Source organism: Cervus canadensis, chromosome 32 (genome assembly GCF_019320065.1).
Source record: "Cervus canadensis isolate Bull #8, Minnesota chromosome 32, ASM1932006v1, whole genome shotgun sequence".
NCBI classification, from domain to species: Eukaryota; Metazoa; Chordata; class Mammalia; order Artiodactyla; family Cervidae; genus Cervus; species Cervus canadensis.
The window spans coordinates 22,210,856-22,230,088 of NC_057417.1; the positions used below are offsets into that span (position 1 = coordinate 22,210,856).

The window sequence follows — 19,233 nt, forward strand, 5'->3', positions numbered from 1 at the left end:
TCATCTTGTCACTAACGAGCTTTCCAGGGAGGAAGCTTTATAGGCTTACTTCAAGGACTGAGTCACCTTCTAATGAGTCTGGTTTTGCTTTTTGGTTTTTGTGTGGGTTTTTTTTTTTTTTTTTTTTTTGCAGAGCCAAGCTTAGGTACAGGGAGATTGTTAATGGTAGATTAAAGACAGTCTGAACATCCCTCGACTATAAAAGCATATGCATTTGGACGGTTAATTCCCCAGGAAGGGAACCTTTACCATTTAACATCTGGGGCTTGATCTTGTGAATTGTCACAAGTAATATTTCTGGAGAAATAGATCTATAGGACTTATTGATTTTAGAGTTGTGTGGTTTCTGGCTGCCCTGTTATTCCTTTCACATTTGCTTTGTCTCAGTGGTTTTGTATTAATAAGATAGGCTTTGGGTATGTCCAGATGTCCTTCTCGTTCCGTCCTCTGCACACTCCCAGTGTTTCTGTCTGTGTCTGCTGCAGGATGATGGAGAGATGGTTGCCTGAGGGAACTTTGTCAGAGATTTTACTTCCCTGTCAATATCCTCAGACTTTGAAGTCGATGGGCTGCTTAGGTGACTGCATGTGTGTATGCCACCCTGGTGTAGGCCTGCACAAAATCTTCTGCTTATCGATTTGCATAACATTGTTTCTCTGACTTCCGCTTATTCTTATGTAGATAAGCTGCCTCTCTCATTCACCTTGTGATAGTGGCCCCATAATTTTGTACTCACACCTTTCTTCTGTAGAAATCTTTAGTTAAGTTCAGTTCAGTCACTAGTCGTGTCTGACTCTGCAACCCCATGGACCGCAGCACGCCAGGCCTCCCTGTCCATCACCAATTGCTGGAGTTTACTCAAACTCATGTCCATTGAGTTGGTGATGCCATCCAAACATCTCATCCTCTGTCATCCCCTTCTCCTCTTGCCTTCAGTCTTTCCAGCATCAGGGTGTTTTCCAATGAGTTGGTTCTTCGCATCAGGTGGCCAAAGTATTGGAGTTTCAGCTTCAGCATCAGTCCTTCCAGTGAATATTCAAGACTGATTTCCTTTAGGATGCACTGGTTGGATCTCCTTGCAATCCAAGGGACTCTGAAGAGTCTTCTCCAACACCACAGTTCAAAAGCATCAATTCTTCAGCACTCAGCTTTCTTTATAGAAATCTTAGCATTTTGTTTATTCTCTTTCATTTTTTTGGTTTCGTCTTGAGCTCTTTACATTCTGTCTTATTAATCATCTTTTTTTCCCCCCTCCTTTTTTCTTGTTTCTTTCCTTTTCCTTGTATTCCCATGTTTTATTGATAAATTTTTGTAAATGAGGACTGCAGCTTGGGAGACAGCATTTCACATAGCTCTGAGAAACTGATCCAAAGAGATGGGGGGAAGGTAAGTGTATATGTGATTTTGGTGAAGGGGGAGTACATGCAATCAAGCATGTATTTTTTTGTAGAAGGTTTCTGCTAGTCATGAGAAGCAGCCATCACCATGAAGGATTTTAATGCTTTTCTAGATATGAGGAAGTGCAAGAATTGGGTGCATAAAATCGGCTCCTGAAAATAATCGAACTGTCTGAAGACCTGTCATGCCAATTGTTCCCCTAGCACAGAGTGCCTCATTTCTGCTTTCCGCTCTGAACTCCTTTCATAGGGTATTGAAAATCAGCTGCTGCAGTAGCACATGATTTAATCCTTGTAGAGGTAGATGGCAAGTGCCAATGGCAAGTGTCAGTTTGTAGTTGACACAGGGCAGTAGTCATTTTTACACTGTGAGAACAGTTCTGTTCAAAATGCCAATAGAGCTTTATCTCTTCCATTCTATCCTAACCTCCAAAAGATGGAAAAACACTGCTCCATATTACTCATTTGCTTTTCCAATGTGTAAATACTACTGCCTTTTTAAAAAATCCTCTCGTGGGGTTTGTTTTTCCTGCTCTTATTTATGTACAGTTTCTCTTTATACAGCTACCGCTGCTCTTAGTCTCTTCTGTGTTTGCATTTTGCACTCCTCAGCTTCCTCTTCTTGTTGTTTTTCAAGAGATGAACTTACAGTTCCCCTTTGACCGTACATCCACCATGCAGTACGCTCCATGTCTGCCAGTTCCTCATCCTCAGATTCAACCAACTGCAGAGCAAAAACGTTTGGGGAAAACAAAAAACTCCAGAGAGTTTCAAAAAGGAAAACTTAAATTTGCCTTGCAACTGTTTACATTGCATGTACATGGTATTTCCAACTATTTACATAATATACATTGTATTAGGTATTATAAGTACTCTAGAGATGATTTAAAATGTACAGGAGGATGTGCATGCGTTATATGCAAATGCTGTGCCATTTTATATTAGAGATTTGAGCATCTGAAGATTTTGGTATCTGCAGTTGTCTTAGAACCAACCCATGAATATTTAATGTTGACTATATGCATACATTATAATGTGATTGTGTGTGTGTGTGTGTGTACATGTATGTGTATATATATAAAATTTTTTAAATTATATGTGATTTCACCTTCCTTCTACTCCTTCACACAAGCAACATCTTCCTTCATATTAACCATGTTACTAGGAGGATGTCAAACCATTTTTTTTTTTCCCTCTTTGCTATTATAAGTAACACAGAGGTCCATGACTCTTCAAATTCAGGCCACACTGTCTCATATTCAAGTTGATTTGAATGGTCTTCTGAGGCTCAGCTGAACCTAAGGCAAATCTTTTTCTACCTCCTTTACCAGATTTCTGGTTTTTGAGCAGAGAATTTTATTTGAGGGATCTGTTTTAAGGATAATTAAGATTAGGCATATCAAGAAACTTTTAAACTGATCCATTCTCATCTAAAGAGTCAATACTATTAATATTAAAAAATATATGTGTGTGTGTGTGTGTGTGTACACGCACAGGTTTTCTGACCCCACAACTTTTCTTGTGTTTCCTTCTCAAATTTTTGTGTTTCTACCGTGTCTATGTATTTATGTCATTAATGCTGTAGTACGTGTACAGTTTTGTTTTTAAGTTTTAAAAATTTTGATGCTGTTACATAAAAATTACCCCTTATTATTAAACTTTCTTTTAAAACAGTTATTCTCAATAGGAGCAAAGGTTCAAAAGAAAAACAGGTTTCCCACCTCCTTCGTTCCTTTTTTCTGAGACTCACATCCGTATGGAACTCTCACAGTTAGGAGTATGTTTCTCTGCCATGTTCAGATTCATGACCGCTGTCCTGAAATAATCATCTTTAGTGTTAAATAGCTGTATCATAAATCATCTAGCTATTTCTTGGGATTGAGATATTTATAGTATCTCATTATTACAAATAAAGCTGAAATGAACCTTCTTATTCATCAGTATTTGTCCACAAATTTTATCATTTCCAAAGGCTTACATCTTTAGAAATGTAGTTATTGGATCAACAGATTTGAGTATTTTTCAGAGACTTTAATCATGTTGCCATGCTACTTCCCAAAATGTTTGTAGTGAATTATGCTTTTACCATCAGTGAATGAATTTCTCTGTCTTGCTGTACTCTAGGCAGCAGTGAATATTGCTATTTAAAAAAAAAATCTTTGCCAATCTGATAAGCCAAAATGGTACCTCATTACTGCTTCAATTTGCATTTCTTTGATTACTGGTAACTCAGAGCCATGTTTTAGGAGACCATTTTATCTTGTTTTGACACAGCCTCAGCTCAAATTTGTCTTGAATTGCATCTGTCAAGATAAATTGTTGAACCTTTTTAATATGGTTTTTTAAAACATTCAAGAGAAGAGAGAATAATACAGGGAATTCCTATGTAACCATGATCTTAGCTGTCATTTTCACCTCTCCTTCTGAGACTCATAATGTGTATGTTAAACACTTTAATCCTTTCTGGTATTCTTCCCTGGAGAATTCCATGGACAGAGGAGCCTGGCAGGCTCCAGTCCATGGGGTCACACAGAGTTGGACATGACTGAACAACTAACACTTTCACAGGTGTTTAAAGAGGAATGTAAATAAACCTACAACCCTTCTGATCCTTATAAGTAAGCACTATTAATGGCTTGATGTGTTTCCTTTATGATTTCTTTTCCTGTTGGATTTTCTTCACTGAGTCTTATAAAACTGTCCTTGCCATCTTTCCTTGATCTACATTTTCCATTACTCATAAAAGTTTAAATTAGGTGGTTGCTTAGTTAATTTATTTTGGGAATAATTCTGTAATAGTTTTCCTTCCTGTCTTTGAATATAAAGAATACTTCACTTAGCTGCATCATGACTTATATCTTTGAATTTATTTTCTACTTTTTTGCATTACTTGACCTATCAGATTGACACATTTTGTTTTGTCTCCCATGAACAGCATCAGACTTAATTAAGGGACTTCCCTGGTGGTCCAGTGGTTAAGTTTCTGTGCTTCCAATGCAGGAGGCCTGGGTTCAATTCTTGGTCAGGGGACTAGCTCCCGCATGCCACAACTAAGAGCTCACACACCACTACTAAAGATCCTGCATGCTGCAGCTAAGACCTGGCATAGCCACACAAAACCAAACCAAAACAAAAAGCAAAATAACTCTTGGCTAATTAAAGCCATTTTAAGAACAGGTATGCTTTCTAAGGTCTTTAAAAGAATCATCGCCCAGTTTCTAGTATTGGCGAACACATATTCCTTTGATTTTAGAAACAATGGTTGTCAGTGAGGGGGTGTTTCAATTTTAAGTTGTTTTTTTGTTTTAAGCAGTTCAGAATCATTTTTTTGACAAGCATGATATGATCTGGTCAATATTCTATCTGGTTTTCATGGCTTGTGGAGCCAGGCAGGAGTGTTGAAGTCTTGCCTTGATGGTTTCCTGGCTCCTCTCCTCTTTTGGTATTAACCATTGTTGCTAATGTCTTTTCTGACTTGAGTTTGTTCATTTACTAGAATAGAATGTAGATTATACAACAGTTGACATGGTGGTTGCTTCGTTCACTGCTATATCTTCAGCACCTAGTGTTAACACCTGGTGACTGTTGGTTGAGTTGATATCTGTGTGATCAAATGAATGGTCTGTGTAACTGCTGGTGGTGGTGGTAGCTGAAATTTCTTCATAGTTTTCTCTCTGCGGGGACTGTGTTCTAGGTTCTTTGTCTTAGTTCTTCTAATTTAACAACAATACTATGAGATACAGATACTGTTTCTCTTCCTATTTTACAGAGGGGCAAAGAGCGCACCTAAGCTTGCACAGTTGACTCAGGGGTCCAGTAGCTTCATTGCTACTGTGGACTCTTTTCCTCATTTTATACTTTTTTCCTCTTTTCTTCACTCAGGCCTTTTCTACTTTGTACTTGATTCTTTATACTACCTGCCTCCCCGCCTCCCCATGCAGTTCCCTTTGATAAGCATTTAACATTTACCTTTGGAATTTCGACCTCAATTTTCACTTCATGTATTTTCAGTCCATGTATTGCTTCCCTCTAAGAAACATAATAAGTTGAAACTCAAATTTAAAATCTGTCAAAAAGATCTGATCTAAAGTCTAGAGGTGAAGGTCTAGGTCTCTCGCTGCACAGCCCAGCTGTGCATTTGTTGTGATGTAACTTTCAGATCACCCCGCCTCCCATTTATTGTGTCTGTTCTCACCACTAGGGGAAAAGTATATTAGACTCTTAAATTAAACAAATACATGTCATGTTGAGGTTCGGCAGAAACCAACACAATATTGTAGAGCAATTATCCTTCAATTAAAAATGAATAAATTTAATGATTGAAAAACCCCAATAATACATGAAATTATAACATGCCAAATAGTTGATTTTTTTTTTTTTAACAACTCACATTGTGACATTTCACAAATCACATTGTAGCTTGAACAGAAAGTAGCTAAGCTTTTTGCCTAACTGGATATTTTTCATCTTCGTTTTTATATTCCATAGTATTCAGTTCAGTTTAGTCACTCAGTCGTGTCTGACTCTTTGCGACCCCATGGACTGTAGCACACCAGGCTTCCCTGTCCATCACCAACTCCCGGAGCTTGCTCAAACTCGTGTTCATCGAGTTGATGATGCCATCCAGGCATCTTATCTTCTATCATCCCCTTCTCCTGCCTTCAGTCTTTCCCAGCATCAGGATCTATGAGTCAGTTCTTCGCATCAGGTGGCCAAAGTATTGGAGTTTCAGCTTCAGCATCCATGGTGTTGGATTGGCCAAAAAGTTCATTTGGGTTTTTCCATAAGATGTAACAAAAAACCCCGAATGTACCTTTTGACTGACCCAGTATCACACCATCTGTGTCCCCTACTAGACAATATGACACATTCAGAAAACCCTGCAGTAATAACCAATCCAGAACCTACACAAATGACATTTACTAATTACGTCCCCAAATGGGGGAAAGATATTTTTTGTTTGAATTAAATTACTACAAATCCAGTTTGTACTCCAGTTTTCCCTCTCTCTTTCTCATTCTCTTTTTTTTTTTATCTAAAAGGATAATATAAAGTGTTAAGTATGTCCTTTGCAAAGGCAATTCCAGCTGTCACCTCTCAAGCATCATCTATGCTCAGTTTTTGTTTTAATTTGATCTAACTGGAGTATAACTCCACTTTCTTCTATATAGACTTTAGGAATTGCTTTAACTAATTTTACATAGACTTTAAAGTCTCCAAAACTGTCCCATTGAGCAGGCTCCCTACAGATACAGTGAAACCCAGAATGTGAATCTGATCATTTGAAATAAAATCTAATGACATTCCTTTTTTTGTAATCCCATAGTAGTGCTTTTCTTTGTCTTTAATCATCTGAACATTAGTATGCTATAGATAAAAGGTAAATGTACTACAATCAGTTACTTCTGTTGATCAAAATATATGCAGAAAGTAAAAAGGAAAGCCTTAAAGCAGATGAAAATATTTCTGATACAGTTATAACTGAGTTCTTCTAGCCAGGATATATAAAGAATTTGAAAAACACGGTAGTAAAAAAACCATTATCCCCATAGAGAAATATTCAACACACTCAAATACTTCACAAAAGTAGAGATCAGAATGGCCAAAAACATACTCAACTTCATCAGTAAACAGACAGATACAAAATAGAACAGCATGAAAATGGCTCAAGTTTTAAAAGACTACCAACAAGAGTTGTTGAAGATGAGAAGCAGCTGGAACTCTGATCCACTGCAAGTGGATGTGTGGTGAAATGACCTTGAAAACCAGTCTGGCAAAATACCTGCACTTCCTCTGATCCAGCATTTCCACTCTTAGGAACATCAAAGAAACATGTCTATCAGGAGTCAGGTGCAGTAACACTATTTGCAGTGGTGTTTTGTAAGAGTCCATGCTGGGAAAACAACCAACCAACCAACAACTTTCACTAGTAGTTAATATTTTCATATACTGGAGTACTAAACAGCAGTAAAAATGTATCTAAAGCCAGAGTCACCATCAAATTCAGTGAATTAAATTCAGTAAAAGAAGCAGACATAGAAGAACACATGTCATAAGAGCATTTCATAAAATTCCCTAAAGTAGAAAAAGCTAAACTCTAGTGTTATGAGAGATAACAGCATTGTTTTTCTTTTAATTTTTATTGGAGTATAGTTAATTTACAATGTTGGGTTATTTTCAAGTGTACAGCAAGGTGAATCAGTTTTATATATATTATATTTAAAATATATTTATATATAAATATATAGAAAATATATAAAATATATTTAATTTATATATTTATTTTATATTTATATTTATATAAAATATAAATATATAAAATTTATATTGTATATATATTTATATACTTCTTTTCCCACATAGGCCTTTATAGAGTATTGAGAGATCTCTATGCTATACAGTAGGTCCTTATTAGTTACTATTTTATATATAGTGTTGTGTATACATCAATCCCAATCTTCCAACTTATCCTTCCCCTCCCCACCCCTAGGAACCATAAATTTGCAGCATTGTTTTACAACAGCTAAAAGATAGAAATAATCTAGATGTCTATCAGTGGGGATATGGCTGAGTGAATTATTGTATACTCATGTAATGAAATGTTAGATAACAAAATGAGCAGATCCTAACATACAGCAACATGGATGAACTGTATAAACACCATGTTGTGTGAGAAAAGCAAGACACAAAAGAATATATGGTTCTCTGTATATACATTTCAAACATAGGCACAAGTCTAAAATTTAATGTTGAAGTCAGAATATCAGATAGCTTTTGGGTGAAGGGAATAGATGGTGCTGGGTGGGCGATGGATATTTCTTTGTGTTAATCTGTTGGGCGATAACATTTGTGTTTTATGTACATTTCTCTTCGCATGATTTATTTCACAATTTGAGAAGGTTTAGCAATGAGAGATAGAGTCTGCCTTGGATTCATTCTGCTTGGGTTCATATCTGAGCTCTGCTGCTTTCCAACTGTGTAGCTTTGGGAAATTTATTTAGCAGCACTGGGCCTCAATTTCATATCTATAATGTGAAGATAATAAACCTATTTTATAAGATTTGTTGCAAAGAAGAGACAAATATTGGAGTCTTCACTAAGATACTAAACACAACAGCTGGCACATAGTAAGGGCTGACTCGTTGCCAACTCCTGCTGTTGTTTTTGTTGGTATCACTGCTAGTTTATTTGTTGAAAAGAATTTTTAACTCCTATTGGAATTACATTATATTTAGAAATCTATCATGGCTCTTCACGTAGGCTAGTTTTTTGTTATGATCTCAGAAATGTTTCCTCTTTTCACTGTCCATGTTATTTCATAAATAATCATCAAGTATTTTATAGTTGTATTTTGTAAAGTAGAATTTGTGCTTTGTAATATATGTGTATATGCTACATAGATATATGTATATATAGTATATATGTAGCATATATGTGGCATATAATAGCTAATACATATTATGACTTCCTGCTGCCAGCATGGATCTAAGTATTATGTAGTAGTGAAAGTCATTCAGTCATGTTTGACTCTTTGCGACCCCATGGACTATAGAGTCCATGGAATTCTTTGGGCCAGTATACTGGAGTGGGTAGCCATTCCCTTCTCCAGGGCATCTTCTCAACCCAGGGATCAAACATTGATCCTCCTGCATTGCAGGCGGATTCTTTACCAGCTGAGCCACCAGGGAAGCCGGAGCATCATGTAGATGGACACTTGCAGTCCTGTGCGAAACCTGCGTTTTACACAGGGAGGAACTGAGTCAGAGAGTTAAAGATGGCTAGTATGTGGTCTGAGATTCAGTCTGGCCTGGCTTCCCTGATAGCTCAGTTGGTAAAGAATCTGCCTGCAATGCAGGAGACCCCGGTTTGATTCCTGGGTCAGGAAGATCCCCTGGAGAAGGGATAGGCTACCCACTCCAGTATTGTTGGACTTCCCTTGTGGCTCAGCTGGTCAAGAATCCACCTGCAGTGTGGGAGACCTGGGCTCGATCCCTGGGTGGGAAGATCCCTGGAGAAGGGAAAGGCTACCCACTCCAGTATTCTGGCCTGGAGAATTCTATGAACTGTATAGTCCATGGAGTTGCAAAGAGCTGGACCGACTTTCACTTTCAGAGTCCACATCTATCCTACCACTCTATGCTAGGAAAGCTGCTTATTTTTCTATTTTTATTTGGTCACTGGCCAATTTGACTTGATGTGATTTTTAGTTGATTTTCTTAGGTTTCCAGGAAGCCAGTTATATCATTTGCAAGTGATATACTATCACTTTTTTAAAGTAATATACCAGCACTTTTTTGTTTTTTTAGTGATATACTATACTTTTTTTTTTTGGGTATACTATTCAATTAGTCTTGTTCTTGCCTTATTGCTTTGATTTTAACTTTCAGAAAAGTGTTTATAAAGATAATAGAGTGGACATTCTGCTGTTAGTCTGATTAAAAAGAAATACCTCTGTTTTTTACATCTATAAGAATGACATGGACTATTGACTCGAGGGTGTTTTCTTTATATTAATGGTAAGTTTTTTAATTTTTGAGTTTACCAAATGGTTTTTCAGTTCATTCTATTTTGTTTTAAAATCAGGGATGGACTTTAGACTATATCTATAAGATGACTGATTGATTTTTGTGTCACAATATTAATGTGATGAATTATATTAATATTAATACATAACCTAATATTGAATGGGCTTCCCTGGTGGCTCAGATGGTAAAGAATCCACCTGCCATACAGGAGACCCAGGTTCAATCCCTGGGTCGGAAAGATTCCCTGGAGAAGGAAAAGGCAACCCACTCCAGTGTCCATGGAGAATTCCATGGACAGAGGATCCTGGTGGGCTACAGTCCATGGGTTGCAAAGAGTTAGGCATGACTAAGTGACTTCACTAATATTGAATCATCTCTCCTTTTCTAGAATTTTTAACATAATGCTGAATTTATTTTGCTAAAATTTTGGTAAGACTTTTGCATGTATGAATACAAGTGAGATTGGCCTGCAGTTCTCTACCATTTTTGTTAGATTTTGGCATTGGGTGAATTCTAGCTATGTAAAGGGAATCTGGAAGAAGTGTGTCTTTTCATGCTTTATATGCTACATTTTGGGGCTTCCCTGGTGGCTCAGAGGTTAAAGCATCTGCCTGGAATGCGGGAGACCCGGTTTCGATCCCTGAGTTTGCAAGATCCCCTGGAGAAGGAAATGGCAACCCACTCTAGTACTCTTGTGTGGAGAATCCCATGGAGGGAGGAGCCTGGTAGGCTACAGTCCATGGGGTCGCAAAGAATCGGACACGACTGAGCAACTTCACTTTCTTTTCTTTTCTTTATGTTGCATTTTAAAAATAAGTTTTGAGTGCATTTTCTAAAATGGCCACCTAATGATATTCATCTCTTCATCTCTTGGTTATCTTCAGATATAATTAAAAGTAGAGAGATTGGTATTCTTTTAATTGAAGTATAGTTGATGTGCAATATTATGTAAGTTTCAGGAGTACAATATAGCAATTTGCAAAAAGATTATACTCCATTTATAGTTATTATAAAATATTGGCTATATTCCCCTATGCTGTACAATATATCCTTGTGGATTATTTTATACATAATGGTTTATATCTTTTAGTCCCCTACCCCTATCTCCCTCCTCCCTCCTTTCCTCTCGCCCCTGGTAACCACTAATTTATTCTCTATATCTGTTTCTGTTTTGTTATATTCACTGGTTTGTTGTGTTTTTTTTAGATTGCACATAAAAGTGATATCATTCAGTGTTTGTTTTTCGCTGACCGCCTTATTTCACTTGGCATAATCTCCTCCAAGTTCAACCATGGTGTTCCAAATGGCAAAATTTCATTATTTTGTATGGCTGAGTAATATTCTGTTGTTTATATATACCACATCTTTATCCACTCATCTTTCGGTGGACTTTTAAGTTGCTTCCATATCTTGGGAATTGTAAATAAATGCTGCTGTGGACATTGGGGGGCATATAGAGATTGGTATCATTCTTTTCAACTCTCATCTCACTTTGTCTTTCTCTTGAGTATAATAAGCCTTGCTACTTAAAGCATGGTTTGAGGTTTAGCAGCATGGATACTGCCCAGGAACTTGCTCCAAATGGATGCAATCATTCGCACATAACCACAGGCACCAATCACCTTTGCCGTATTCTACTGGTTATAGGCAAGTCATAGGTTCTGCCCCCACTCTTGTAGATTTTAAACTACCATTAATCATGTTTTGAGATGTTTGAGTTAGTCCTTGAACTTTTAACAGTTTGTCTAGGGTCCTGGAAAGGAAGGTCAAAGTGTATAAAGGTTTTAAAGGCTTGTATGACTGTCGTCAAGTTGCTTTTCAGAAAATCAGTACCTTTTTTTTACATGATAGACAAACAAGTGGCAACATTGACAGTTCATCACTGTGCCTTTTCTGCCAACTAGGGATCATTAAATAGTAAGAAAGCAGGAAAGAGGAAAAGTGTAAGTTAAAAATCCTTATCATAAATAGTTTGAGAACGGAGAGCCTGAAGGTTATTTGAATTCATTTTTGACAGTCTAAAACTATTTAGTCAATTTACTATTTCTGACCAAATGGAATCAGTGTATTTGTTAAGAAACTTTTGGGTGTCTTATCTAGTGTTAATGACTCAGACAGTAAAGAATTTGCCTGCAATGCAGGAGACCCAGGTTCCATCCCTGAGTCAGGAAATCCCCTGGAGAAGAGAATAATGGCTAACCACTACAGTAGTCTTGTCTGGAGAATCCCATGGACAGAGAGCCTGGCGGGCTACAGTCCATGGGGTTGCAAAGAGTCAGATATGACTGAGCAACTAGCACTTATCTAGTATTAGATACTATTAGTGAGAGAAGAGAAATATGCCAATATTTGTGCCTATAAGGCTTCTGGGAGTCTTATGATATTGTTTTCTTTTTTTCATCTTTTTCTACAAAGTGTAAACTTCAGTTTTTAAAAGTTCATACCGGATTTCACATTGTCTGGGTTTTCTGTGGGTTGAAGAAATTTGAAAATCTTCCAAGGTGATTAAAAACAGAGTTGTCTTTTCCTGTCTTTTAGCAACAACGTACTGTCTACAGACTGACTCTAGTGAAGGCATGGAACGTGGATGAGCTCCAGGCCTATGCCGAGCTGGTGTCCCTGGGGAACCCTGACTTCATCGAGGTGAAGGTAAGCCCCTGCTGACCAGTGCTGGGCACACTTCCCCTGGCGCTTTGCTGGCTACGGTGGAGTTGAAGTGAAGTGAAGTGAAGTCGCTCCGTTGTGTCCGACTCTTTGCGACCCCATGGACTGTAGCCTACCAGGATCCTCAGTCCATGGGATTTTCCAGGCAAGAATACTGGAGTGGGTTGCCATTTCCTTCTCCAGGGGATCTTTCCGACCCAGGGATCGAACCCGGGTCTCCTGCATTGTAGGCAGACGCTTTACCGTCTGAGCTACCAGGGAAGCCCTTCTAAAACCCTACATGAGGTCCTGGATGTTTGATTTATTCATGCAAAAATATTAATCAAGATCCTGGCACTGTTCTAGCCACTGGGGATAAGAACAGTAAAGACCAAGCATTTGCTCTCACATATAAAAAGCTTATATTTTAGCGAGCCATAGACTGTCAAGAGAAAATAAATGTACTGTCCACTGCATAGTAACTTTAATATGCGGAGAAGTAGAACACTGTTATAGTGAGTAATTGACTTTTAAATAAACCTTTGCTATGGAAAACTTCAAATATATACAAAAGTAGAGAGACTGATGTAATGAACCCCCATCCATCCATTACCCGGCTTCAAAAATTACCAGCTCATGTTTCAACTGTACTCCAACCCATTTTCCTGCCCTTACCTATTATTTTCAAGCAAATCCTCACATTATACCATTACCTATAGCTGTTTCTGTGTGTATTTTTGAAAGATATGCACTCACTTTAAGCACTTATTCAGAGTACTGTTCTTACAACTAAACAGTTTTAATAGTAATTTCTTAAGTTTTGGGGCATATAAGGTTTCAAACTCAACCGATTAACAGTATTTTTTTAGTTGAAATAGAGTTGATTTACAATATTGTATTAGTAATTCAGTTATATATATTTTTTCAGGTTTTTTATTATAGCTTATTATAAGATATTGAATATAGTTCCCTGTGTTATATAGTAAATCCTTGTTGCTTGTCTATTTTATGTATAGTAGTGTTTGTTTATTAATCCCATATTCCTAATTTACTCTTCCCTTTCCCCTTTGGTAATAACTAAGTTTGTTTTCTATGTCTGTGAGTCTGTTTCTATTTTGTATGTAGATTCATTTGTATTTTTTTCAAGATTCTTCACATAAATGATCCCCTGTAACATTTGTCTTTTTTTGACTTACTTCACTTAGTATGATATTCTCTAGATGATCTGTGTTGCTGCAAATGGTAATATTTCATTCTTTTTAATGCCTGAGTAATATTTGATTGTGTGTATATACATCATATCCTCTTTAACTAACTGTCTTGGTTATTTGAAAATCTAGATCCAAGTAAGGGTTAGAATTGGATTATTTCTGTCTTTAATTTTTTTAGTCTATTAGTTCTGCTTCCATGGGTTTTTTGTTCCCCTAGTAATTTATGTTGTTGGAAAAAATGGGTCATTTATCCTGGTTAGTTCCCTTTTTTTAAAATTTTAAAACAAAAATTTATTTTTTGACCTATTACATATTCTTCTGCCCCATATATTTTCTGTGGGTTGGTAGTTAGATCAAAAGAAGATTGATCATGTGTGTGTGTGTGTGTGTGTGTGTGTGTGTTTGCATTTCAAGACTATTTCATTGGTGGTGATTTCCAGCAGGCGGCATTTAATGTCATGTTTTTGCCAGTGTTTCTTTGGGATAGATACCTGTAAGTGGATTGATGTGTGAGAGGATCCATGGATATGCTGTTTTGCTAGATATTGTGGTTGACTGTTTTAGATTTCGTAAGCAGGAAGGTTTTTTGAGGAGATGACTCTTAAAAATTGATACTTGAATAAGAAGAAGCAACACAATATTCAAAGGCTTGGGGTCAGAGAATTCTGGGCAGATGACACAGCTAGTCTGCAAGAGGGCCTTTGTGACCTCTGGGGAGGTTGGAGTTGGCTGTGGTACAAGATGAATCAGAGAAGGGGGCTGGGGCCAGATTTTGTTAGGCCTTTCACACAAGGATGAGAGAATCAGATTTTATACTAAGTTTAATGATAAAACTTTTTTTTATACCTGGTGTACTTGGAAAGGATTTTAAAAGCTAGAGAGTGATGAGATCTGATTTATGATTTTAAAAGATCACCCTGCTGTTGCCGTGAGTTGGTTACAAGGGCAGTAGTAGAAGTAGGTAGACCAGTAACAAAACTTTTGCCAAGGAAAAGGTGTGATGGCTTGGGGAAGGTCTTTGGTGATATAGTTGGAGAGGAGTGGGTGCTTTCATGATGAATTTTGAAAGTAGATCCAACTGAACTTGTTAGATGATATAGGGAATGACAGAATAAAAGGAATCAAGATAGTACTTAGGTTTTTGGCTTAAGCAACCATGTGGATGTGGCACAGTTTGCTGATGTGGAAAAGACCAGTGGAGAAGGGAGACAGATTTGGGGAGCGATTTCATGAGTTTTTGTGTCAGCCTGAGTACTTTGAGATAGCTTTTAAATATCTAAGGGTATGTTCAAATAAGCCATAGGTTATATATAAGGCTGGAGTCCTGGAGATGAGGCAAGCCTGGCAATAATGACTTGGAAGTCATCAGCGTGAGATAGTAAGTAGTTAAAGTTGTAGAATATTAAGAGGCAGATAATATGCTAGGCTTTCATGGACAACTAAGAATATGCAAAAATGAGAAAAAGTGACCAGAAAATTCACCTAGTCTGTCAAAGCTCCACTCTTCAGTTCATGTTTATGAAGCTGGGTGCACTCTGTCATATCAAAGGATATTTCAGTTTTAGAGCTGTCTTTTAGTAAGTTCAGCATTCTGTATGACTGTCTTCTGGAGGGATGGGGAGGTTGGAGCAGATGAAATATTGCTGTCTGAGTGTGTAGCAATCTCTAGTCAGGTCAAAGACACTTTTAAAGTTGTTCTTAATTTCAAAAGGCTCCTCTTGGCAAGAACTCTAATGATGCAAAGATACAAACTACATCTTAAATATATGCCTTGGCTTAACAAAACTTTGCCAATGTCAATGATTAGTGGTGGTTTAATTTATGACTTAGCTATTAAAGAATGTTGCTTCAAATTATATTGCAGTAAAACATCTATTATTAAGCAACTTGGCTGGATCACACCATCACCTTTTTTTCTCCTTCCTTCTTTCTTTGCAGTCATGTTTTCTTTAATGAACAAGATATTTTATAATCTGAAAAGAATCAACCAGAATTATTTTTTAATGAAAGATGACCACTTTGTAAACAGTGTAATTCTCTGATGGGCATTTTGTATTTGGATAAACTATTACTATGACTTGGAAATAGATGAAGCCTTCTTGCCTGTAGCTGAGATGTTATAATGACATAGTTTCTTTCAAACAAGATTTCCATTTTACTGTTTTATCCCTGCGTTTAACAAATATTTCTGTGCTCTCTCCACGTGCCAGGCCTCGTCAAAGCACCATAGGTACAGAGTTTGTGCCTAAATTTGGATATGCTGTTTGGGAAATGGATGTCTTGCTGAGCAAGGCCACATCTACAGAAGTAAAATGAGCTACTTGGAGAGACTTTTTCTTTTTAATTGAAAAATTCTTGGAGAAGTGTGTAATCTAATCATGATGTAAAATGCCATATTTAAATTTTTAAAATATAGGGTAATAGAAAACAGTTTGTGTTGTACCAGGAGAAAGTATGTGATGGTCACTTGACTCTGTAATATCAAGTACCTGGGCATTTTTTTTAAATTATATTGATTGATTGATTTTTGGCTGTGCTGGGTCTTCGCTGCTGTGCGTGGGCGGTCTCGTTCTGGTGAGTGGGTGCTGCTCTGGTTAAAGTGCTTGGGCTTCTGGTTGTGGTGGCATCTCTTGTTGTGGAGCCCGGGCTCTGGGCCCAAGGACATCAGTAGCTATGACATGTGGGCTCAGTTGCCCCATGGCATGTGGGATCTTCCCAGACTAGGGGTTGAACCAGTGTCCCTTGCATTGCAGGGCGAATTCTCAACCACTGGACCACCACCAGGGAAGCCCCTCAAGTACCTGGGCCTTTGAGGATTAGATCACATGGTTTACTAAATTCATCTCTCATTTGTCCAGCAAGGCAGTGAAGAATGTTTTTTTTTAACTGAAGTAGGAAAAGGAATGTTTACAGAAGATAGTATATTATTAAGAAGCAAAGCAAGTTATAGAATAATTATTGTTTGAGTAAATTTTCACAGTATATGTTTACATACATTTATATAAGGAAAGTATGGAAGGATACATATCAGACTGTTAACTGTTCTGTTTGGGAGAAGGGGAAGGAAAGGCTTGTTTTACTTTTCATATTTCTGTGTTATGTGAATTGTTGCAGTGAGCATGCATTACTTTTTATAATTCACATGACTGAAGCGAAATCAGTAAATGGAGAAGGCCTGCTTTCCTGTTAAGTAGGGTTCAACTATTCCATGTCTGAAAAGGGAACTTTTTGTTGTTTTTTCTTATTAAAGTTAAATTTTTCTAAAATGGAAGAGTTTTAAAAATAATAACAATAAACCCACTCCAAAAAACAACTGATAAGAGCCAGCAGTACGGCAGCTTAAGATAACCTCAGCTTCCTCCAAAAACAAACTTTTAGAAGTAAGCGTTACGGTAAACATACTTTTGAGAGAGCTGTCAATCTGTCAGGCCTGTAAGGGGATTCCTTAGGGGCTGGAAGAAGGGAGACTGCCGGGTGGTACTCACTCCACAGCTCCCGTAGAGACAGGATGTGGGTGTGAAGGCAGAAGACTAGGCCCTTTGACCTTTAGCAAACGGACGAATTAGGAAAAAATTAGCACGCTGACACCAAGTGGTACCTGGAGGTTTCTCTCTTACCTGTGAAGTGAAGTGTTAGTCGCAGAGTTGTGTCCAACTTTTTGTGACCCTGCGGATTGTAGCCCACCAGCCTCCTCTGTCCATGGGATTTTCCAGGCAAGAATACTGGAGTGGGTAACCATTCCTTCTCCAAAGTATCTTCCTGACACAGGGATGAACCCACATCTCCTGCATGGGCAGGCAGATTCTTTACTGTCTGAGCCAGCAGAGAAGCCCATCCCTTACCTATCTTTTGGTAAAAAAAGAAAAAATATCTCCCAGGGTCTAACCTTCAAAAGGAGTTAGTGTTAAAGCTTAATAGTACCTCAAGGTCACATGAATGCCCCAAAGATGTGAAATTGATAATATAGGATGACCCTGGGATAGTGATATACCTGGGGCTCTCAGATACCATTCATATCCTTTCCCTGGATTTCCTGGATGTGTGTGTGAATGTGGAGGGTGTAGCAATGTCTCTCATAGTCTCCAGTGGGGAAGATGTGTGAACTTTGCTGTATTCTTAAAAGGTACTGATGTCACCTGGGACAGATTACTTACCTTCATTGAGCCTAAATTTCCTCAGTATTAAAATTAGACTAATAATTTCAATTTAATAGCTTTGGTTGAGAATTCAAGGGGGTAACATATGCCTGGGTTCAATAACTGCTTAGATCACTTTCCATCAAGCATATTATTAAAAATGAATCAATAGAAGCTGCTTATTATATCGATTTTCTCTTTACTTTCAGTTTTAGTGTCATAAAACATCTCTCTGTTCCATTCCCTGTAAATTATCATGTATTTTGGGTTCATTAGGCTTAAATGGGCCTCTATTTGCTAGCCTGAGAAAGTTAACCATCGTTATTTGCTTACTTGTTTAAGAAAATGTGTTCGGCGTTGTAAACATCTGCCTTATTGAGAAGCTTTCATAGCACAATCCATTTTGTAAATGAAATACTGTCTTTGTATTCTGTGCCTAGCACTGCACCTTGAGATGAGTAAGTGCAGTAATTATTTGTTGTCAAATGATTTAAAACCTTCTTCCCGTTAGCACTGTGACTCTCGACAGATCTCAGTCCTTGCAGAATGCACCTTGCAAAATAAATGGCTTAGCATACCTCGCCCTCTTTCTGCACACAAATGTAAGGAATATTGGTCATATTGGTCAGATTCCTTACAATTGTTAGTTGTTCAAGTATGCAGCAGTACCTGAGCAGTGGTTTCAGTTGGTTCATAACCATTAAAGAGCAGAAAAGTCATGAAACATATGAAGGAAATTTTGTATCAGAAAAGAGTTATGAAGTCTAATGTCATGGAAGAAATCTGTGACTTGATCTTAGAACAGATTGGTTGAGGGTACAGAGAAGAACAAGGTACAGTTTCTGCCCTTTGAGAGCTCAGGATTTATGCCCATTATGTGATAAGAGATATGCACAAGACATGATGAATTTGGGATTAGATGGGATGGGGGTTCCTGGCCAAAGATCAAAGAAACGTAGAGAATTTAGCTGGGGAAAGACTAGATGCTGAGTCTAGTAAGAAGGCCTCAGGTGCTATGCTGAGAAATTTGGGCTGGTGTTGGGGGGGTGGTGGGCAGTGATTGAAACATTTTTAAAAGAGTGACATGTATTGCTGCAAAAAGTCACAAAGACATTTCTTCTGTTCTCAGACGATCAAGGACAAAAGAATAATATCAGGAGCCTTTTGATACCCAGTCAGTATAATTAGAATTTCAAGAGCCAAAATACTGCTCTTCCCATAGACTTTGAATCCCCAGGTGAACTTTCTAAGCAGCCTATACAAAAGACCTGCTGGCCCCCATCTCCTTGAGCAGAGTGGTCCCTGCAGAAGACACCAGTGT

The 19,233-nt window shown here is 37.7% G+C and overlaps 1 protein-coding gene across 1 annotated transcript in view; it reads left to right on the forward strand.

Moving 5' to 3' along the window:
• LOC122433093 (S-adenosyl-L-methionine-dependent tRNA 4-demethylwyosine synthase TYW1) overlaps positions 1–19,233 on the forward strand; it is a 140,801-nt gene that overhangs the window by 95,553 nt on the left and 26,015 nt on the right. The window contains exon 14 of the mRNA XM_043455628.1: positions 12,461–12,571. Coding sequence (XP_043311563.1) covers positions 12,461–12,571 — 111 coding nt within the window. The remainder of the gene's footprint in view (positions 1–12,460; positions 12,572–19,233) is intronic.